The 23331-nt window shown below is 41.0% G+C and overlaps 2 protein-coding genes across 4 annotated transcripts; one reads left to right on the top strand and one right to left on the bottom strand.

The window, feature by feature from the left end:
* The first annotated feature begins 676 nt into the window (after positions 1–676).
* On the top strand, positions 677–4534 carry LOC132870493 (GTPase IMAP family member 8). Its single transcript, XM_060904149.1, has 3 exons — positions 677–783; positions 1744–2367; positions 2460–4534. The coding sequence occupies exons 2-3, from the start codon at positions 1767–1769 to the stop codon at positions 3593–3595; spliced, it is 1737 nt and encodes a 578-aa protein (XP_060760132.1). The 5' UTR covers positions 677–783; positions 1744–1766; the 3' UTR covers positions 3596–4534.
* On the bottom strand, positions 3672–9698 carry LOC132870494 (GTPase IMAP family member 9-like). 3 transcript variants are annotated; one of them, XM_060904150.1, is made up of 4 exons: positions 9574–9698; positions 9431–9485; positions 7998–8104; positions 3672–7547 (listed from the first exon to the last, which is right to left on the bottom strand). In XM_060904150.1, the coding sequence occupies exon 4, from the start codon at positions 7536–7538 to the stop codon at positions 6285–6287; it is 1254 nt and encodes a 417-aa protein (XP_060760133.1). In that variant the 5' UTR covers positions 7539–7547; positions 7998–8104; positions 9431–9485; positions 9574–9698; the 3' UTR covers positions 3672–6284. The 3 variants fall into 3 exon arrangements, with proteins under 3 accessions (XP_060760133.1, XP_060760134.1, XP_060760135.1); XM_060904151.1 differs by having other exon boundaries at positions 7998–8068; XM_060904152.1 differs by lacking the exon at positions 7998–8104.
* Between the last annotated feature and the right edge of the window lie 13633 nt (positions 9699–23331).

Here is a 23331-nt window from a genome sequence, read left to right as displayed (position 1 = left end):
TCTCCTCTAAACAGTCTGCTGAAATCTGAGGCACCTGACTGAAATAAAGCTGTGTCTCTGTCACCCACTCTGAATTTTTCGAGTTCAGTCTCAAATGAATCACAACCTTGTGGCAAACATTAAAAATAACCCCAAGCCTTCATGAGCACTGGAGAGAATTTACTTTAAATGTTTAGTGAAGGGGGGAAAGGGTGACTCCCCCCCCCCATACTTTATATAAACAGGAAGTGTGATGGAGTTACACCTTAAAGCTGATTATTTCCCTTGAACAGCACATGTCCCTACCTGTTATTTATTCCTCTAATACAGCAGCATTTGTCTGAAACCCATTCTATAAAATACACCTGGATCAATTACTGGAAGAATAACTGCCTCACTCTTCCTGTGCTGCTGTGTCTGTGCTTCATTTAGACTTAACACTGATCACCTCCCCAATACACACAGCTGAGAGTCGAACACATACACTATTCACACCGAACAACAGATCGGATGCTGAACAAAGCACTTCATATGGAAACATTTCAACTGATCCTGAAGATAAACTGATGAACGAGTGAATTAATGAGTAGCACAGACACTGAAATAAACAAAAACAAACAAAGTCTTGTGGGAGTCGACTCTCAGCTGTGAGTTAAAGGATTCGGCTCAGTGAATCGGTTCGTTGGTGAACGATGCCTCAGTCCACCGCGCTGAGAAACCGAAAGTATCTGTTCATCCCGAGAGCTCGACGCTCACAAGGCAAACAAAGAACAGCCAGCTTTCTCTGAACTATTTTCTCCTGAGGTAAGGTGTAATAAAGCTCTTTATGAAGGATTGTAAACTTTAATGAACATTAATAATCAATAATGGAGCACTTTTAGCAGATCCACATTTTCAGTTTCCTCAGATTTCAGCTGCGTCACAGGAACACACACACACACACACACACACACACACACACACACCACCGAAATGTAGAGTTTTCATGAAAGTAACTGATTAAACGAGATGACAGTGGTGTAAATATGAGCTTTATTCAGCATTGTGTTGACAGGAGCAGTGTTTAGCAGGAGAAGCGAATCAGCTCCAGGACTCTCACAGCTACTTCCTTATTTACAGTTTTTCACACAACATCTGCTTTTATCCAAGACATTTCTACAATAGAAAGTAGTTTCATTTATTCAGACATAATGAAATAAAATGTCAATTCTACAAGAACACAGTGCACAAAGTGCTCCAAACACTAGCTTGTTGTTGCTGATCTTTTCTTCTTCTTCTTCTTCTTCTTCTTCTTCTTATTATTATTATTATTATTATTATTATTACATGTTTTTCGGGATTGCTGATATTTGTTAATTAATCCAAATCTGTCACTCATCCCCATGTCAGATAATGACACCCTCTGGTTTAGGTCACATCCCAAACACACGAGTTACATCACCTCTTTAGGGAATGTGCTTTGGGTCACAGCCCTCGATTATCCCTGGAATGTGAACAAGCAAGCCACATTACACAATCATATTCTGTTCATCACCAGCAGGAACATTCCTGAACAAAACAGGGCAGAATTCACTAATCTTGCACACACAAGCTTCAAATTTAGCTTTAATTTTTGTATTTTCTTTTATTAGTATTTATATTTATTACTTTTATTATTTTGTATTATAATTTTGCAAGAAACGCTACAGATGTTAAGTAGGATTTATAAATTGTGTGTGTGTGTGTGTGTGTGTGTGTGTGTGTGTGTGTGTGTGTGTTAAACAGCTATAGAGCTCATCTACAGACTGATGAAGATGGTTCACACCGACAAAAAGTCAACTTCCTGTTTTAATTTCGTCTTGTTTGGAAAAGCAGGTTCAGGAAAAAGCGCAGCAGGAAACACAATATTGGGGCGAAAAGCTTTCACCTCAAAGAAAAGTCCCGTCTCTCTCACCCGAGATGTCACAATTGAACGTGGCACAATTTCTGGTGTCCCCATTACTGTTTACGACACTCCAGGATTCTTTAACACTGAGCTGAGTGAGGATGAGATCAGACAGAAATGTCAGAGCGTTTTCAGCTCATGTGAGTCAGAATCAGACTTCTGTACGTATCTGCTGGTCATCAGGGCAGACAGGTTCACTGAGGAAGAGCAGAAAGCTGTGCAGAAAGTCGAGATCATGTTAGGGCAAAATCGTATGGAGAAGACCTGGATCCTCTTCACTGGAGGAGATGAACTAGAGGAAGGGGCTCAGACCATAGAAGAATTTATCAGTGATACAGAACCTCTGAAGGAGCTGGTGAAGAGATACCATGGCAGATACCACGTCTTCAACAACAAGATAAAAAGTGCCTGTGAGCAAGTTAAACACCTTCTGGGGAAAGTTGCCATGAAATTAGCAAATACTGGTGAGTGATTTTTCTTCTTTTTAAATGATGCAACATTTTATAGTTTTAACATTTTGAAGATGATTTCTAAGCATTTTATTTTCCTCAAGCAGCACAACATCTGCGTAGAAAAAAGACAACACCAACAACAACAACCAGCAGCAGTTCTGACAGGAGGATTGTGCTGTTGGGGAAAACTGGAGCTGGCAAGAGTGCAACAGGAAACACCATCCTGGGAAAGAAATGTTTCAAATCTGACTTTAGTTTAAAGTCTGTCACCAGTGAGAGTAAAACTTGTGAGGGCCGTGTTGGAGACAGTAATGTGTGTGTGATCGATACTCCGGGTGTCTTTGACACGTCTGCTGATCCTGCTCAAATAGCTGCAGAAATAGTGAGGAGTATCAGTTTGTCCTCTCCAGGACCTCATGCTTTCCTCATTGTTCTGCAGTTGAGCAGGTTTACAGTTCAGGAAATGCAAATTATTGAGCAAATTGAAATGATGTTTGGAGAGGAAGTGAGGAAATATGCAATGGTTCTCTTCACTCATGGAGATCAGCTAAAGGGAAGAAACCTAGAGAAACTCATTAATGAGAATGAGGCTTTAAGTAAACTTGTCCAGCAGTGTGGAGGTGGATATCATGTCTTTAATAATAAAGAGAGAAGAAACAGAGAACAGGTCAGTGAGTTACTGCAGAAGATAGACAGAATGGTGGAGGAGAATGGAGGAACCTGTTACTCCAATGAGATGTTTGAGGAAGCAGCAAAATTCAAACAGGAGGAGGAGGAGAGGAAGAGGAGACAAGAAGAAGAAAGAAAACAAAGAGAGGAAGAACAAAGACAGAAAGAAATAGAAAAAGTAAAGCAAGAGATAGAGACAAGAGTAAGACGCGAAATAGAGGAAGAACAGATGAGAAAAGTGCAGTCAGAAAAGAAAGAAGGCCCAGTAGGGTTAGAAAAGAAAGACAGACAAACAGGAGAGAAAACAAACACACCTCCAAGCGAGATGGGAAACACTTCGCAAGCCAATACTGGGAATAAGACAAACCCTGATGATAACCGAAGTGATGGGAGATTTTTCAAGAAGAAGTGGTTGATTATTTTGTTAGCTGTAGTTGTAGGTGCAAGTGTAGGTGTAGGTTTAGGTGTAGGTTTAGGTTTAGCTGTATGTGTAGGTGCAGGTGTAGGTGCAGGTGTAGGTGCAGGTTTAAGTGCAGGTTTAGGTACAGGTGCAGGTTTAGCTCTTATGTAGAAAAAGTGGTAGGAGGTAAAATTGTTGGTGCTGCTGCTGACTTACAGAACTGAACATAAGATAAAACAATGGAGAGTTTATTTCATAAACAGTTTTAATAACATCTACAGTTTCTCACTCAACATTAGACAGTTATTGATTCACTGAAATCAGCTGAGTTCATGTCTTACACATCTTTGTGATTGTTTATTTGAAAGTGTGTAGATCTCTGATTAACATTTTCTATTCATCTTTCAGATACATGCATGTTTTTACTCCAAAGATTCTCAATTCCACAAACACTGGATTAATGTTCTTGTAATGACGAGTAAATGAGTTTATACAATCCTGTTTCCCTGGAATGACATTGTTAAAGCAAATTCTGTCACATCTTTATTTGATCACCACAGACTTTTACATAATAATAATAATAATAATGCATGTAAAATCAGTGAGCTCAGTTCTGTTGATATATTCTACTGTACTCTATATACAGTTGCTTTATTTTGTACTTTGCCAGGAGTATAATTACTTTATGACTGTATGTTGAAAAAAATGTGTGAATTCTGAAGATTTAAAGAACAAAGTAAAATATCTATCTATCTATCTATCTATCTATCTATCTATCTATCTATCTATCTATCTATCTATCTATCTATACAGTAAATTCCCCAGTGTTGAATTAACACTTTCAGAGTTCATTTGTGTCCAATTGGAGATAAACACAGTAGGGTGTTAAATCGACACTCTGGGTGTTAATTCAACACTGGGGATTTTACTGTGTATCTATCAGTACTACAAAATTGATATAATCCAGTAAATCTGTTGTCACAGTGATGATTTACAGAAATATTTATTTTGTTATATAAAGTGGTAAATTGGCACAGGTAGGTTACAGCAATATTGTAGATTACAAAATAAGGCAAGAAGATAATAAAGTAATCAGGTGTTTTCCACACAGCAGTGCATCAGTCAAAAGTCAGAGACCACGATGAAAACACACACAGAATGATGCAGTAAAAATAAATGAATGATCATTCCCATAGAACAGGAAAATGTAAACCTGAATATAGCCCACACTGAGATCAACAGCATTTCCATCCATCCATCCATCCATCCATCCAATCATCTGTAGCCACTTATCCTGTCTAAACTGATAAAACTACAATGGGATTCAAACTGAGTGTCACATTAACATTAAATCACATCCTCAGTATAAAATAACTGCCCGACATGGCTAAAACACAAAATATAACATTTAATGAGTATAATTATGTTTTTAAACTATTTTCCCCCAACCATAAACCTTTACATAACTCAAATGGGATTTAAGTTTGTTCACTTTAACCTCAGCGGAAGGTTCTTCCTCAGAAAGATGAGCATTTCAGCTTCTTAACGCATTTCAACATTTTCCAAGGAAACAAACTCTTGGACTTGATTGTAGCAAAGCTCCAAATGTTCAGATCAGTGCCTGAACGCCTGCTTTAACTCCTCATGTTCCTCTGTGTCATCTCATCTCATTATCTCTAGCCGCTTTATCCTTCTACAGGGTCGCAGGCAAGCTGGAGCCTATCCCAGCTGACTACGGGTGAAAGGCGGGGTACACCCTGGACAAGTCGCCAGGTCATCACAGGGCTGACACATAGACACAGACAACCATTCACACTCACATTCACACCTACGGCCAATTTAGAGTCACCAGTTAACCTAACCTGCATGTCTTTGGACTGTGGGGGAAACCGGAGCACCCGGAGGAAACCCACGCGGACACGGGGAGAACATGCAAACTCCGCACAGAAAGGCCCTCACCGGCCACGGGGCTCGAACCCGGACCTTCTTGCTGTGAGGCGACAGCGCTAACCACTACACCACCGTGCCGCATGATTCAGATTTCTCTTAGAAAATGATTTCTGAAAAGGATGACAGAGCCTCAAGCACTTCCAGTAGCTCAAGGTGCTATCAGACAGCTCCTCATCTCCTGCAGGTCTTCAAATGGGCTAACTCGAAGGATACAGTCCATAAACCCCACTGTGAATGTGTTTAGTAACTTGCAGATGCTGGTAGTCTGAGCTGGAGCCAAACACGACTTCCCTCATTAACAATTAACACTGCTGTTAGCGGCTGACATCACCATAAAAAAAACAATACACACTTTTCCTCACCACTCAGTGAAGCCTTTAACGATGGAAGCCTTGTATCCTTTAGAAAGTCCTTTTACACCTTAAATATACACTCTGGTTTAAGAGGGAAAAGGGAATAAGTAGGAGCTTCAGCGCTACGTGGACTGCGAGTCCTCACTCTCCCTCCATCTCCTGCTCTTCTCGAAGTGTGACTCCTTGCTTGTTTGAAACCACTCTATACATTCCAACTTTCTGAACTGAACATAGAATACTAATAGCTGGGGTTATGATTGAACCCAGGGCTTCATCTGCCTTCAGTTTCTTTCCAGTGTAAATGTTCAGAGTTTCTATGAGACGTGTTTATACAGTGTGTCCAGTCACTGCAGGCTGGACCACCAGCTCGACACTGTTTAACCACTGACAGGATGCAAAAACATGAGGAACTTCTGGAGTTGTATCATTTGAACGTGATAATTCAGCCAAATTTATTCTTTATTTTAGTGATAATCCATAATAATAATTACGTGTATAACGAAGGTAATGTCAATCCGATTCCTCAATAAAATTCCTGATCACCCCATATTGTATTATTATAAATTTAGCTGTGCCCTGAGAGTTGCAGTATATGGTGCAAATCCTCCAGTCAGTCCTCCCAACACTAAAAGTGGCATCTCATTTGAACCTGCATACACCACTGACGAACTAACTAAACCACTACAGATGGTAATAAACACTTTTTTCCACTGATAAGGAACATGAGGACACTCCTGATGATTGATGATGCAGGACGTCCTAAACGGACTCCTCTGGACCAGAACCAGTGCCTTTCCTGTGACGAGTCCTCCTGCTGCTTCTGCCGCCCCTAAACAACACCCGCGTAACCATGCCCACCTGTCTGCAGACATTTGACTCAACAGGAATCCAAAGACTACAGAGCAAAATAGAATGAAAAGCAACTCATCTGTCTGCAAAATGAGCCACCATTTTCCTTTTCTTTCATTGTAAATTAATTTCCACTCTCTCTCCTGTAGCTCTTGCTCTACGCTGCTAATTTCCATCTCTCCTTCAGCTCTGTTCTTATCTGCTCTTTCAGTCCCTGCTCCTGCCTTTTCCAGTTCTTCCTCCAGTTCTTTCCTTACACGCATCTCTGTCTCCCTTTTTACTCTCTCTAAATCCCTTTGGTGTTTTTTTCTAGCGCTCTCTAAACTCATTTCTCTCTGTTCTTCAGCTCTCCTCCGTGCCTCCTGCAGCATCTCCAGCACGTAGACGCCGTTTTCATTACCAGACACCATTCTGTCTATCATATCCAGGAGATAATAAACCTGATCTCTGTCTGCTGGAGCTTCATTGTTTAAAACAGTAAATCTCCCACCACAGAGAGTCACTAAATTCATCAAGGACTCGTTCTGTGAGATTAAGGTGCCCAGATCTACACAATGCAGCTGAAGCTCATCTCCGTGTGTGAACACAACTATTGTGTATCTCAACACTTCCTCTCCATAGGTCTGTTTAAACCGTGACACCGTTTCTGCCTCCTGCTTTGTAAATGTGGTGGGATTTAACACATAGAGAAACGCATGAACTCCTGGAGAAGATAACATCACACTCCTGTCTATCTCACTGACAAGATCTTCATGCGTTGAATGGAAAAAATCTGGAGTGTCTACAACAGTCACTGTGCAGCCTTCAATCACAGCACTCTCCTTCTGACATCGTCTGGTAACTGATGAAGATCCAGAAGTGCTCGTGAAGCTGGTCCTGCCGAGGATGGTGTTTCCCACAGCACTTTTTCCAACACCGGTTTTTCCAATTAAGGTGATCTGAACTTTGCTGAGACGAGACATGACTGTAGTCTGTGAAAATGGACAACAAGGTTTCTCATGAGGGGGAATTCAGGTACAAAACTCCTGTGACTGAAGCCTTACAGAGAGAACATGGCTGCATCTGAATACGCATACTTCCATACTATTAGTATGCAAAAAGCAGTGTGTAGGGTGTCCAAAAACTCAGGAGGCATTTAATTGCAGTCCAGTGGTACCTGGATGATCTACTACAGCCATAGTATGCATGTAATTCTATATAAGTTGACTTCCTTTTATATAATTAACTAAAAGACACTTCGTGTCTTAAAGTAATGACTGACTGTTATTTCTCTTTACTTAGTTGAGTGGTTCTTGACATAATATGGATTACTACAGTTGTCGAACAGGGCTATTTACTGTATTTTTATTATTTACTCTTTACTGGTTGACGGTGTCAAATGCATTAAGAAGGCAAGAAATTCCATTTTTGACAAGACACACCTGTTAATTGAGAAGCGTTCCAGGTGACTCCCTCATGAAGCTGGTTCAGAGAATGCCAACAGTGTGCAAAGCTGTTATCAAAGTAAATAGTGACGACTGTGAAGAATCTAAAAGATGAAACATTGTTTCTTAACACTTTTTTGTTTACCATATAATTCCATATGTTATTTCATAGTTTTGATGAGTTCAGTATTGTTCTACAACGTGGGAAAAAAATAAAAACATCGAATTTGAAGGTGTTTCCAAACTTTTGACTGGTACTATATATATATATGAAAAGAGATCAATTCAACCTCCTTAGGTACACACTACACACAGATTAAAACCTCTCTCTCTCTCTCTCATGTGCGCACACAAAATGTTTGAGGTGCAGAAATGTGTCTAATGTATATTACTAAATTAGTTAATCACTCGCCTAATGGAGTTAAATTTGATTAAAATGTGGTGATATCAATGTGACAGTCTGATATCCGTACGTAATTCCATAACATATTGAAATATATTCATAATGTTTCTTGTCTCATCATCTCATTATCTGTAGCCGCTTTATCCTGTCCTACAGGGTCGCAGGCGAGCTGGAGCCTATCCCAGCTGACTACGGGCGAAAGGCGGGGTTCACCCTGGACAAGTCGCCAGGTCATCACAGGGCTGACACATAGACACAGACAACCATTCACACTCACATTCACACCTACGCTCAATTTAGAGTCACCAGTTAACCTAACCTGCATGTCTTTGGACTGTGGGGGAAACCGGAGCACCCGGAGGAAACCCACGCGGACACGGGGAGAACATGCAAACTCCACACAGAAAGGCCCTCGCCGGCCACGGGGCTCGAACCCAGGCCTTCTTGCTGTGAGGCAACAGTGCTAACCACTACACCACCGTGCCGCCCCTAATGTTTCTTGTATATTTATTTAATAAATAACTCGATGTACTGAGAGTCCCTCGGAGGCGCCGTGTAGTCTGTGTATTTGGCTGTGAGCGAGTCGCTCTTTGTTTTGAAAAAGTGGTCTGGGTCTCTCATAAATTCCGAGCAAACTAAAGGACTACTTTCGCTACGATGTTCGGGAAGACCACGTTAGCTTGACGATGGAGCTAGCTCGATAGGGTATACATGCACAAAGTAGCTCGGCAGAAATCGCATAAACTAGGTCGTGTCGCTCAATTCCGAGAAATCAAGTTTGGTTCAATTTCAGCCGAATTAAGGTGTATACATGGCATTTTGAACTTCGATTTCAGTCAAGCAACGGCAGAAATTCGATTCTCTCTATGTGCATGTAAACGTAGTGAGTGATGTTTTCTGTAAATGTGAAAGCCACTCTTCCTTCAGGATCTCATCAGTAAACCATGCGCTGGGGATTTAGTTTAGTGAATAAACTGAACTCAGACCAGGTGCAACCTGATCCAACTGTAAAAGGAAGTGGACTTACAGTGGGCGGAGTCAGTGGGCCTGCACTGCAGCAGCTCTGAGAACAGCTTCTTCACCTGGTTCAACATTTCAGCGGTCAGTTTATACCGTCAGTGAAATAAACACACAACAGCCACTGAGGATTCCACTACAGTCAGCACTTACCGCGATATAACTCCGCACACTGAGCGAATGTTCGGGAACAGCTTCACCCCGTCAGCGCCATCTTACCGTCTGAAGTGTTTTACTGCACATTAACAGCAAAATGCCGGACTGCTTCTTACTTTCGGTTTCAGCTCCACGCTGTGGGAGGACAGTGTGGGGGCGTGGCCACGGGTAAACAAAGGCCGCCCCTGAAATGTGACTGGCCACCGTACATGACACCACAGACTCCTCCACTGTGATTGGCTACGAGGCACGCGAGAGGCGGGGATTTCCGCTTGAACCCGCCCTCTGTCTGCGACCCACAGAGACCCAGATGTTGAGTGGAAGCAGATGTGTGGACAGCAGCTGCACATGGTCACGGTTACATCTCATCATGAGCTGTGTGGAGTCAAATCTACACACCTTTAACCTGCAACCGCTGTGTCTTCATTTCTCTTATTTTTAAATATTCCTATAAAACTGAAAGGGTTCTGTTCCAGTCCTCTCTGGACTCTGTGTGCCACTTCTGCTTTAGAGTTCTTCTTGCTTTGGGCTTCCAGTGTTAATAAACACAATGAGGAATGATATCTGTCTTGTTCGGCCATCACACACCAAAAAAACACATATTTATAGAAATGTTGCTTTGTGGGTCTCCTGAACATACACTCAATAATCATTAAACAGGAAATGAGATTGGAACAGGATTAATAGTCTGATCCATTTGAGTTAATTTTACAGATGTCCCTTCAGGGTGAAGAGCCTGGTGGTGATGTTTAGTATGTGCCGCCCTCTAGTGGTCACTAATGAAACAGTAACTCCACCCAGTCATGATTCAGGTTCTGTGGTATCGGTGTTATCCTGACTGGAGTTTTGTGATTGTTTTGATTATTGTCATGTAATATTATTAACCACAGTAGCTGGTGCTTCACCCTCTGTCCCTCACCCGACTCCAGTCAAACACAGGTTTCCTAAAACTGCCCAAACTCCCTCCCAAAGCTCTGCTCAGTCTGTAGGCCCCTTCACAAACGATCTGAGAACACATAATATTCCGGCTGTGAGATCCAGTAGGATAATTATTTTGATGTTTGCTGAAATATATTGAAACATAGTGACTCAGTAATATTAGCTAGAGAGATAAAACAGATAAACTATCCACAGCACTAATGTGAAAACACAGTGAGTTTAGTCAGATGTTTACATACAGGGACGTGAATGTGATGGTAATTTTGGGCTTTCAGTGGTTTTTCTGAACTGTTCTTTTTCTATGGCAGAATGATTACAACACACATCTTTAATTAAAAAAAAATAATAATTTGGTGCACAAGTTTAAATTTATTTTGGGTTTCTGAAATCAACACAGGGTCAAAAATATCCATACAGTGACGCTGAAATTTCCACAATGTCTTAACTTGAACAAAAACAGTAAATAACAGTTTGTGAATTTATACACAATGTTTAAAGATGTAATTTCTATAATTATTTAATAATCTATTCTATTGTCTCTAGCTCTGGGTTCTCTGTGTGTGTTCAGGTGAGTTTTATGGTTTATTTCTTCTTCTTGGTGTTACAGCAGCCGGCATCCACAGCGTTGCATTACTGCTATCTACAGGTTTTCCTCCCATATTTTCTGTCATTTCATTTTAAAGCTGGTTTTCCAGTCCAGTTGTTCTTAAAAATATATAAATAACAATTTCCTTCCCTCAGCAGTGTCTCCATACTTTAATAATACTGTTGTCTACCCATCCTATTTCCTGTAGCTCTGTCCTCATTTCTTCCCTCTCAGATGTAAATTTCTTGCATGATGTAAGGATGCATGATGCTCAGCTGTCTCAGCTTCATGGCACTGATCACAGAGACCCGCTGGATGTTTTCCCATGATGTTAAGTGTACTGTTAAGCTTACTGTGTCCAATCCTCATCCTACTTATTATTATTGTTATTATTATTATTATCTCTTTCCAGTTCGACCCCCTGCTTCTCAACATACCGACTTTAGTCTGGATTGAGTGCAAGTGTCTCCACTTTGTTTTGTGATCCCATAACTCTTGCCACTGTTGATTTATTTCTCCACACTCTGCTTTTCCCTCTGATTCGGATCATTTGATGCTCACTTCAACAGTTTCTTTACTGACTGCTTCTTGTGCGAGCTTGTCTTTCTCGTTTCCCTGGATGCCTGAACGAGCTGGGACCCAAATGAAGGTAATATTTTCCCTTGCATAACCTGAATTAGTAAACAAGATTTCATACAACAGATCTTGATCATTTCTGGTTGAACCTGTATTAATGCTTGTAAGTGCTGACACAGAATCACTACATATTAATATATTTCTCCAGTCTACCTGTTCAGTCCATTCTAACGCCAACAATATGGCAAACAATTCTACCGTTTATACACTCAAACTTTCAGTTGTTCTCTTACTCATTTCCACCTGGTGACTGAGCACAGCAACTGCAGAACCTGCTGCATCTTATTGCAAATCCTTTGATCCATCTGTGATGATCTGAATACTCTCTCTCTCTCGCACAGACACACACATTAGATAGATAGATAGATAGATAGATAGATAGATAGATAGATAGATAGATAGATAGATCTTATAAGTATAATATTCACTGATTAGATCTGCATTCTTATTCATGAGCTTAATCCTCAATGATTCCAGATCTCCACATGGGGTTTTCTAACACCCAGACAGGTCTAACAGGCCACACCACAGTTAAACAAAACTCTTTTTCATACACTCCCAAATCTTTCACTCTTTGATTTCCTGTCCAGCCAAAGCTCTCTTTTTGTGTCCTCTCCTTCTCCCAGCATAATTGCAGAACCTTTTTTGTGGGATGGCCATCTCCATGTCCTCTTAGATTGATCCAGTAGTTGGCCGCTAGCTGGCTTGATATTTTTGACCCCGTCTTCGCCTGAATGGTTTTTCCATCGAGAAAATCCATAATCCAGTTCAACATTTTCCCTCCTATTTTCATTAAGTGCAGTTTAATTAGAAGCCCCTCTTTCCATAACATATCATACACTTTCTCAGCATCACAAATACCACAATCACTGTTTCTTACTGTCTCTTTATTTCCTTGAACTTTCTTTATTTCATCCTCTAGGTGCAGTATTGGATCCATAGTATTCCTACCTTTCCTAAATCCACTTTGGTACGTTGCCACCATACCTCTCTACTCCAAGATATACATTAACTTCTCGTTTATCATGCGCTCCATGAGTTTACAAATCTGTGACGTTGGAGCTATTGGTCTGTAGTTTCCAGGCTTGCTGGCATCTTTCCCAGGTTTCTTTATCGGAATAATTCTAGGTTCTTTCCAGCTCCTTGGCATTCTTCCCTCTTCCCATGGTTTGTTCTACAGCATCAGCAGCTTCTCCAGACTTTCTACACTTAGATGTTTTAACATGCTGTAGCATGTTCCGTCTTTTCCTGGTGCAGACTTTCCTGTTTTATCTCGTGCCCTCTTTAATTCTCCCATGCTAAAAGGGTCATTTTGCCCACCATCATTATTACTTTTCTCCATGGGATTTTCCCACTCAACATAAGAAACCTGACCTGCATTCATAGCACAGCCTTTGTCTCTATTCTGCTTACCTTAATACTTAATGTAATACTTCAGTTATGTTTCTCTCAAGTTGTACAACATTATACTAGATCATAACATCAAAATAACCCTGAGTTTAATTACTTAACATTATGGCAGTTATTTGTTACTCTCTAGTTCAATTTCTAAATTAAATCTCAACTGATATTACAATTAGTTTGTTCTAACAAAATATGTGCTGAGCATATATTAACAAAACGCAAATACAAACCATGAAAATATGAATTAAACTGGTTCAGCTTAACCAATATTTAAGTAAACAATAAAACATTACACAGTAACATTAAACAACCTTACTTTTTCAGTAAAATATGTATTTTCCCTTATTTTCCTTTCAGAACACAATGTCTATAGAGTGCTTCGAGGTCAGCGTGAACCCAGCGGCGGCCATATTGGAAGTCAAAGGTCGCTGTGTCAGTGCATTGTTGTTGTTCAGCGAAGCAAAAAGGGGTGACAATGCCGAATACGTGTGTCACTGTTGGCTGTAGTAACCGGGGGGAAAAGGGTGGCAAAAGCTTCCACAGACTCCCTAAAGTCGTGACTAACCAGGGAATTGCAGCACAGGAGAAAAGCGAGCGGAGGAGACGACAGTGGCTGGCTGCCATTAACCGATCAAATTTAGGACAACTTGACTGTATCTGGATTTGTTCTGATCACTTTGTGACAGGTAGGTTAATATTGTCTTGAATTTCATAGTTACTAAAATAAATGTGATACAAACTATTATCTTTTCTATGTACTTTCAGCAATGATTAATGGATATATTGGTCACATTAGGTAGCTTATGTCTACTGCAGTGCATTGTTGCATCAAATGGCATTTAAGATCTAGGCCTAGTAATGTTTATGTACACATGCTTTAGTTCACAAAATGGACTTGGGTGAAACACTAGATAGTTCACAAGATCGATGTATGTCACATGCGGCAACAAGCTGGGGTCAGCTTTCCATTCCTTCTCACTAACAGTGTATGGATCTACATTCCCAATGAAACGTACCTTCTCAGCATAACGCTCCCGTGCCTGCTTATCCAAACTTTCACAGTAGTGCTCCATCACTTCAGATGTGTAAATTCTTAAAAAAATCTAAGCTTCTAAGCCCTCTAACGCGGAAACGAATCGGTGAATGTGTACTCTATGATGTGTACTCTATGAGCGCTCTGGAGCGAGTGACTTCCAAGATGGCCGCGCAGACCGCAGTGTTACTATTTTTAGCATCATCTCGGAGCACTCTATTTCGCTAATTAGGTAAAACAAGTTTTTACCAAAAGCTCTTGATAGTAAAATAAAATGAATTATGCAGGATACTACTTTTTTAATCAAAATTACCAGGGCCGCGTTAACCCTTGCCGAGGCCCTGGGCAGACCCCCCCCCCGAGGCCCCCCCCCCCGCCTGCTGTCAACTGCGCTTGGCAAATTCACCCCCTCAGACTGTCTAACTAGATGTAGCAGGTGGAATTGCGTCCTACTCCGCAATTCCCCTGGGATCTGCCTGGATTGGAGGAGCAGGTTTACTTAAACTACGGGGCGGACTTTTATTTTGCTATAACTAGACTGGACTGATTATAGACATCCTATTATTACGTAGACGGAGCGTTGGCTGTTCTGACGCGAGAAATACGGTCACCATCTTGGAGTGGTGAGATAAGCGCAAGATACTCATATATATCAAGGTAACGTCTATTACTGCACCATACTACACGACTGAAGAAGAAGACAAGAGACAAGATGCCAGGCTGGTGCTCAGCGTACTCCTGCTCAAACGAGTGAACCATTTCAAACAGAAGCAGGGGGATTACTTTTCACAAGTAAGATTTAACATTACCGTACTATTTGTTGGTTTTTTTTAAATAGTATATTACCAGAGCTGAGAAGGAGCTAAGAGACTTAAATCGTCATCAGGTAGCACTAGTCTAATACATAAGAGTATGACAATAATAGACATGAATGAAATTAAATATGATAAAGTCAAAATAAATGATTATTATAAATGTTTATTCATATACTACCTTTTTTTATTTATTTACTAGTTTATTCATTTACTACATTGTTATATTTTTTATGTTTGACATTAATTTGTTATAAATAAATGTTTTGATATGCTTTAAAACAAAAAAACCGTTTGTGGTCAATATATGGTCATCACACATTGTCCTACATACCAAACAAAGTGCCCCACTCAACCTGAATCCATCAGCTTTGCTGAAGGGGGTCAGATTGTGCTGAAGGGGGTGTCAGATTGTGCTGAAGGATGTAAAAGGCTCTTATAAATTCACTGGCTAGATTAATTTCCCCTTTGATATGTTCTTAACAATCTATTTAAAGAAAACATACACACATTTGAATCATTATAATGTTAGATTGTTAAAACCGCATTTTATTTAAAAAAGTGTCCCACGTTACCTGAATTTACCCTATCCATTGCAACAGATTGGTGGTTGTAGCCGATAGAAAAACGTTAAGCTGTTTATATCTAATGTATTTAGTATTCACACATTTTTTGTAGGATATTAATCACCGTTTCTTCAACTTCAACAATCTCTGACGTCTGTTCACTTAATATCAGGATATTCTATTAACGTGAAGGCAACTATGAATAATAACCCTGCCGCTATCCTTTATTATAGCTACATGGATGACAAAAAAAATGCGAGCCAGCGCATTACACTGAGTGCAGCATATCACCACTCCAAGATGGCGGCCCCGCGTCTCGTCAGCGCTTTTAGAATTTATACTGGATGGTCCGTCTACGTAATAATAGGATGTCTATGGGGTACACACTAGCCAGTGCTCCTTGCTACAAACGGGTGTTTGTGTTGACGTTGGTAAGCATGATTCTTTTCGCCATACTGCTTAGCATTTGGGGAGGGTTGCTGGATTACTCTGTAACATTCGCTTCCTTGTCACGCAGTCTTTCCTGCAGTGATTGCTCATAGTCTAACTTGTTGCTGTTGCATTCAAATCATTGCGGGCTGAAGCGTTTGCGAGGTAGGTTAATTGATTTTATTATCATGCACCGTCAGTATTTTATACCCGTGAGCTTGGGTCAAACTGTGTTTGTATTATTTTAGCTTTCGCTATGGAGATTTCTTTGCGCCATCACTGGTTCAGAGCAAGACCAAATACACAGCATCCAATCACTCGGTGTGTATATATAACATACGGATGTTTGCAACACTCCGTGTCAGTACAGTAGTATTAGTAACAATCGGTTTGCACTCAATGTTTATAGGGCGGGCAGTGCCAGCGTCTAGGGCAACTCCACGCCACCCCAGGCTGCTGTTCTGTTGGGGTCGGACTGTAGCCCCATTTTGTTTGCTACCTCTTATTGATGTGGATGGGTCGTATTGCCCCTTGGGTTCTACCGATGCCAGAAGACCATCAGTCACGCATGTTTTGATTTAATGGCTGTATGAGATTGCATGCAACAACGTGCATGTCCTTTTTTGTTTAGTTCTAGTTTTGTATTGACATTGTATGCACTGTGTTAAATCCTGTGTCTCAAGTCCTCTTTCTCTTTTTATATTTTTTGGACAGGTGTGGTTGGGCCTAGTCAACCGACAGGCAGACCTTGCGGTGGTGGACCCCTCTTCACTTTTCTTGCTGTGCCGCATGACGGGTGTTTTATTTTATTCTTTTTGTGCGTTTTTGTTATTTCTTCATGAGTGGTGTGTTCCGGGACTCCTTTTTCTCTCGCTCTGCTTGCCGTGGTAAGCCTCAGCCCCGCCCCATCTACCTCCTAACATTTGCACAGGCTTCCGATAAGCAGTGTAGCTACCTGTTTTGTATGTAGGTGGGTGTTGCAGCCGCCCTGAGTAATGTTCTTTTTTTTTGTATTATATTTGGTAAAGAGGTAGAGAACCCCAACTTTGTCTGTGTGGATTACCACAGTCTCCCAAGATTTTAAGTGCATGCGTGTCTGAATTAAAAAAAAAACTGATTGAAAAGAATTAATAAATTGGTCTTTGTGGAACTCGCGTCAATTCCTTGAAGTGTGCACGAACCTGGGTGTCTATTGAAGTAAAAAGGGGTTAGTAATTGGCCTGAGGTGAACCTCCCCCAGGTGGTGTAGTCGACTATTACAAATTGCCTGGCCTCTGCTACATAGACACAAACTTAAATAATGACAGTAGCACAATTAGAAATACTAGTCAGTCCCCCCAGGATTCCGCGGGCCTTTTTTGTGATTATTGCGGGCTAAAATGTCTGTTGCAGGGGTTTTCCAAAAAATTGCGATGAAAGTTGCAGTGTTTTTTAGGTTTTTGTTGCGATTACATTGCGGGAGGAAGTGAAAGTTGCAAGAAATTGTTGCGATTTTCTCTTTTTGTGATTAAAATCGAGTGATATGTTAAATATTAAGTTATTACTGAAAAACTATGATTAAAAAAAAACAGACACTGAGAAATGGTCCTATAAACAACTTTACCAATATAAAAGATTACCAGGACTACAGAAATGCAGAATAATAGGCTTTACTTATCCAAATGCACCTCTGGGTTCAAAAGTTAAAGTGCAGAGAACCTCACAGCACAACATGAAGTTACCTTTAAATATAATATAAATGCCTCAGCTTTCATGTAAGAAAAAAAACTATTAATACTAGTACTGTGTGCAGGCAGTCTCTCCTGAAGACTAAATTAAACAATAATTATAAACTAATAAAATAAATGGCTCAGGCTTCATAGAAGAAAAAAAACAATTTGAACAGAATCTCACAGTATGATGCTGAAGCTGCCTAAACAATGGAAAATAAAATACCATTTTGGCAAAAATGTTGGAATCCATTAATTTATTGTATTAAGTAAAAAAATAATGTAAAGTGCGCACAGTCCTTCACTGTAAACATAACATACTTTCAGTAACAGAATTTAAGCCTATATAAACACTGACTCGCACATGCTGCTTCTCTTGAACATATACACGGAAGTGCGGAAGGTAGTTTGTCGACGTCACCTCAAGACGACGCCAACGATTGGTCAAATTTGCGGGAAAGTTGCGGTGGTTGGATATAATTGCAACACCGCCCTGAACTGTGTTGAAGTTGTAAATCGCAACATCGTGAAATGCTGGAGGGTCTGACTATTGAACAATAAAACTTTATATCCATCAACACCTATTTAATCGAGAAAAAGCAATGGTGAAATAGGCAACTGCATGGTGAAAAAACCCATCAGACATCACGGTTAACAAGTCTGGTTCACTAAAGTTTAGCCTCAAGAAGCCTTTGAATGAGTGAGTCAATGAACATCATGTCAAGAACATAACCGAGGCCTACAACAGTTTCTTTAGTATTCAGAACAAGCACATTAATTTGGTATAGAACCGTTCATTTTCATTTTGGAATCCAGGCGACTTTTAACTTGTGAAAACAAAGAGCGATAACAAAGAAAAATATCTTGCTTCTCAGAAATAAATCTCAAAATGTTAGGCTATGTGAAACATTTCATCCTTTCACACACGTAATGTCCCAAACAGCAGCGGCACACAGCTTTGCGCATTCAGTTTGACAGCCATGGGTCAACTTACAAGGGCACTTTCCTACTTTTCTGGAAAGCGAAGTCATTAATTAAATCATTGAACTCAAGCTGGCGTAGCGTGTGAAGACATGGTGGACAGTGATCATATTGACAATGACGGGTGATTTATGCGACAGGACAAGGTGGGCTTCCTTACGGGTGGCGAAATGCATAAAAAATGTTATCAATATGATCAAAACTTCTGAAAATATCGTTTCATATTTTCCGATCTCGCTACCTCCGAGGCCCCCTAGTGGCCGAGGCCCTGGGCAGCTGCCCACGAAGCCCATTAGGATAACGCGTCCTTGAAAATTACTGCTTGACAAGCACTTTAATCTCTCTAGCAACATGAGCAGTAATTAAGGACTCCACATTAAAAGAAATTTGCCATTTTTTCTCTTCAGTAAAATGGTGAATTTTACACAGAAACTTGGATATTAAGCATCAATTATATATCCCTTTAACATTTAATATTTACCAAACACAATATGGTACTAAATTGAGCGCTTGTAAATAATTTCATTGCTAACACACAGCAAACTAGCCAAGTAGCACTGGAAAAGCTAGCTTCCTGAGGCCTGAGCAATGCAACTCAGGATGAAAACGGCACTCCGAGCCATCCGTGACTCCTGCAATGCAACTGCTTCACTGTTTTCTAACACATACTCAACTGTTCTGACTTAGTTTTCACTCTTTTTAAACTTCGTTGCAAAGCTCAATGTGGAACATGGAGCAATTACTTTCAGCTTAACATGGTGACTCTGAAGGACTCAGTCCCTGTGTCTGAAATCATTCACTCGTTCACTACTCCCTACTCACTATCTAGGGAATTACTATATACAGTGCCTTGAAAAAGTATTCATACCCCTTGAACTTTTTCACATTTTTCCACCTTACAACCACGAACTTAAAAGGTTTTTATTGAGATTTTATGTGATAGACCAACACAGAGTAGCACATAATTGTGAAGTGAAATGAAAATGATAAATGGTCTTCAAAATTTTAAACAAATAAAAATCTGAAAAATGTGGTGTGCATTAGTATTCAGCCCCCCTGCGTCAATACTTTGTAGAGCCACCTTTTGCTGCAATTACAGCTGCAAGTCTTTTGTGATATGTCTCTAGAGCCCTGCACTCCCGCAGGAGTCCCGCGGGACCCGCCGTGGGACAAATTTTGAAAGCTCATTGCGGGCACGGGCGGGAGGGGGAGTGCACAATGCGGGCGTGGGCGGGAGCGGTGATAAGCTGCAGTCCCGCTAACTAAAAACGTGTATAAAATAAAATTTATAAATTATTAATTTATGTTTGCCATTGATCACCCTAACGGGCAATCCTTTGATCACTCTAATGACTCGCCGTTCACACCCAGCCTCCAGTGACCCACATTAACATGATGCCTCAATGACACCTTAGATGAGCTGGTCATCAGAATTCTGATTCTGATCCAGGAGAAGATAAATATCTCTCGTACGTTTCCGATTCCTTTCCTCTTCCGTGTTTGAGATCTCGGCACAGCATGTACTGGCCATTCCAGGTTCCAGCGCACCATCCGAGTGTGCGTTCAGCATATGTGGTCACATACTGGAGGAAAGGTGCAGTATGTTGAAGCCCTCAACAGTGAACAATTTGCTGTTTCTCCATAGCTGTTCAAAGAACCCGATATCCTAAGCAATAGGCTTAGTTGTTTCATTTACCTGCGTTTGATTTTCTCGTTTTTCCTATTCATATTCAAACAAGGTCAGCTATGTTATATTGAGTTTAACACTTGCACGGAGGCTCAAGCCCAAATAGTTTTAGAAATGTGCAACCATAGCCCTATAATGTCTACAGTAGCCTATACTGTCGATTTTTTGTTGTTGTAGGCTAGGACTGTGTTTTGTTATAACATTTATATATGCTATGCTTATAGGGTATTCTATAGGATATTCTAGTTAGAAATGCTTAACAAATGTAAACTGGGTTAGCCTAATGTTTTGTATGGCTGAACAATAAATATACCAAATTTCCACTTGGAATTACGTGCTCGCCTGTCTTTTTTTATTGTTTATTATTATTATTATTATTATTATTATTAGAGACACTGACGAAGGCAACAGCCAAAACGTTTGTCTCCTTCTGCTGCTAAAAACAACTGAAAAGAAATGTAACTAAAAGAATAAGTTCAAGAGTGCGATCCATCTCTCCTTTCACACTAATTATTCATAGAAGACACACCACGGGAGAGCGCATACTTAAATGATTAGCCTACTTAAATAATTATTATTATTAGGCCTACATGCTGCCATTTCAACATTCCGAATTCAGAAACAAGGTAAATAATAACAAACGTGAACGTGAGCTGTAGATATTTATGCTCAAATCCACTCAAAGTAGGGGGCGGGGCACCATCACACTGTGCCAAGACAAGAACTTTCGTGAGAAATAACGCGAACGTCTGCATCATGTCGGATTTGCGGGCGGGAGCAGGACAAAACATGGCAGGCGCGGGCGGGAGCGGGACTGAAAATCATAATTCTTTGCGGGAGCGGGCGGGAGCGGGACTGCACAATGCGGGCGCGGGACTGAAAAATCCGGCCCGCGCAGACCTCTATATGTCTCTACCAGCTTTGCACATCTAGACACTGAAATTTTTGCCCATTCTTCTTTGCAAAATAGCTCAAGCTCAGCCAGATTGGATGGAGAGCGTCTGTGAACAGCAATTTTCAAGTCTGAGAATGGACAAAATTTCAAACTGCAAAACTACAATAATTAGTATCCTCAGATCCCGGCACGGTGGTGTAGTGGTTAGCACGGTCGCCTCACAGCAAGAAGGTTCTGGGTTTGAGCCCAGCGGCCAACAGGGGCCTTTCTGTGCGGAGTTTGCATGTTCTCCCAGTGTCTGCGTGGGTTTCCTCTGGGTGCTCCGGTTTCCCCCACAGTCCAAAGACATGCAGTTAGGTTAACGTGGGGCGGCCTTGGGCTGAGGTGCCCTTGAGCGAGGTACTTAACCCCTGACTGCTGCCCAGATGCTGTAGTGTGGCTGCCCACTGCTCTGGGTGTGTGTGTGTGTTGGGGGGGGGGGGGGGGGGGCAAGGGCGCAGATAGCACTGGGGACGGGGGGGGGGGACATGTGCCCCCCAGATTTATAGTGACCCCATCTGTCCCCCCACCCACCGTCCCTACGTAAGGCGCCAAACAGGTAGAAAAAGTGAGGATTAATGTTCCGTTAGTTAGACTAACTTACACTGCAGCACAAAGTTGAAATGGCAGCAGCAGCAGCCTCGTCAGTGATCAATCCACATTACACCGATTCAAGAAGGGGAAAGGCTGGAGCAGATCCTTGCAGAGTTGGGAAAGCAAGGTGTTCAATTTTCCATGTAATTCTCAGTTAATAACACTGCACAGCTCATCCATTTGATAACAGCGGTGTTTCTGCTGCGACTAATGGTGCGTTCAGTTGTACTTGTAAGTTGGAAGTTTGAAGTCGGAAAAGCATTGAAATCTAACATCCTACCAGCACAAACGTTGGGGTTTCCTTTCATTTCATTAACTGGCCATTTTTTTCGAGTTCCATGATGTCCCAGTTTTTAAACTGGGAAGCGCTCAGTTCTGAGGTTATGTTGTTCGGAGCTCCAAGTTCCGACTTCCAATGTAAATGTAACGCACCATCTCGACCCCGGGGTCCTAAGGGGAGCTGGGGACTTTGCCTGTAGCGGTAACCATAGTGATCATAAACAACTGTCTAATGACCAAGCTGGTGATCTTTCTGCCACATTAAGCCAGAGAAGAGGGAAAAAAAATCACAGCGTTTGTTTCAAGAACCAAAAGATGTAAATATCCTCTGCCTGTTGCCTGTTGCCTTTCCCAGATGTGACAAATACTTTTGTAATGTTGAGTAGCTAGTCTGATAATAATAAGAAGGAATTTGGCCTTACCTGAAGTAGGCTAAATGTAAAATAACAGCATTCTAGACTGTAGGTGAATATCTTTTAATGTTGTTATTTTATGTATAATGTTATTTTAGTAAGCAGCAACTGTTAACTGAAATTATGAGATTCAAGATGTTAACATTGTCCTCCTGGCCTGCAGGCAATCCCTGGTGGGGTCAACAATGAAAAAAACAATTACAGCGTTTTTTCAAAAACCGAGCAATGAAAAGTATCATATTGGCTGTTAACTTTCCCAGATGTGGCAGATATTCTCTTTATAATGTTGAGTAGCTAGTCTGATAATAATAAGAAGGCATTTGCACTTACCTGAAGTAGGCTAAATGTGAAATAACAAGCTTTTTAGGCTGTTATTAATATTATTATTAATGTTATTTTAGTAAGCAACTTTTAACTCAAATTACAAGATTTAAAATGTTAACACTGCCCTCGTGGCCTGCAGGCAATTCCTAATGACAGTGAGGCAGGCCCTAGTCAGTGGAGAGAGGATCTGCCAGGGGGCAGCCACAGTAGAAAAAGACAGCATGAGGAAGGCGAGACAGAAAGAATACAGACAGAAGATGCAGGGAGAGAACATGGAGGGACAAGAGGTGACACAGAGGGAGACGGTGACATGATAATAATGACAGAGCCAAATCAACCTGACCCAGAAGTTATGCAAAGACAAGTGCTCAAAGAGCGGACACTAACATTCCAGAAAGCATGGTACGAGAAGTATCCCTGGCTACATGT

The sequence above is a fragment of the Neoarius graeffei genome, chromosome 22, assembly GCF_027579695.1.
Source record: "Neoarius graeffei isolate fNeoGra1 chromosome 22, fNeoGra1.pri, whole genome shotgun sequence".
Taxonomy (NCBI): Eukaryota; Metazoa; Chordata; class Actinopteri; order Siluriformes; family Ariidae; genus Neoarius; species Neoarius graeffei.
The sequence above is the reverse complement of the archived record's forward strand: the minus strand, read 5'-3'. Positions and strand labels throughout refer to the sequence as shown.

What these genes read in the sequence shown, in the direction of transcription:
- LOC132870493 (XM_060904149.1), top strand. Translation starts at nt 1,767, where the DNA reads ATGAAGATGGTTCACACCGACAAAAAGTCAACTTCCTGTTTTAATTTC. An exon ending in CATGAAATTAGCAAATACTG is followed by an intron (nt 2,368 to 2,459) that starts GTGAGTGATTTT and finishes TTCCTCAAGCAG; the next exon opens with CACAACATCTGCGTAGAAAA.
- LOC132870494 (XM_060904150.1), bottom strand. Translation starts at nt 7,538, where the DNA reads ATGTCTCGTCTCAGCAAAGTTCAGATCACCTTAATTGGAAAAACCGGT.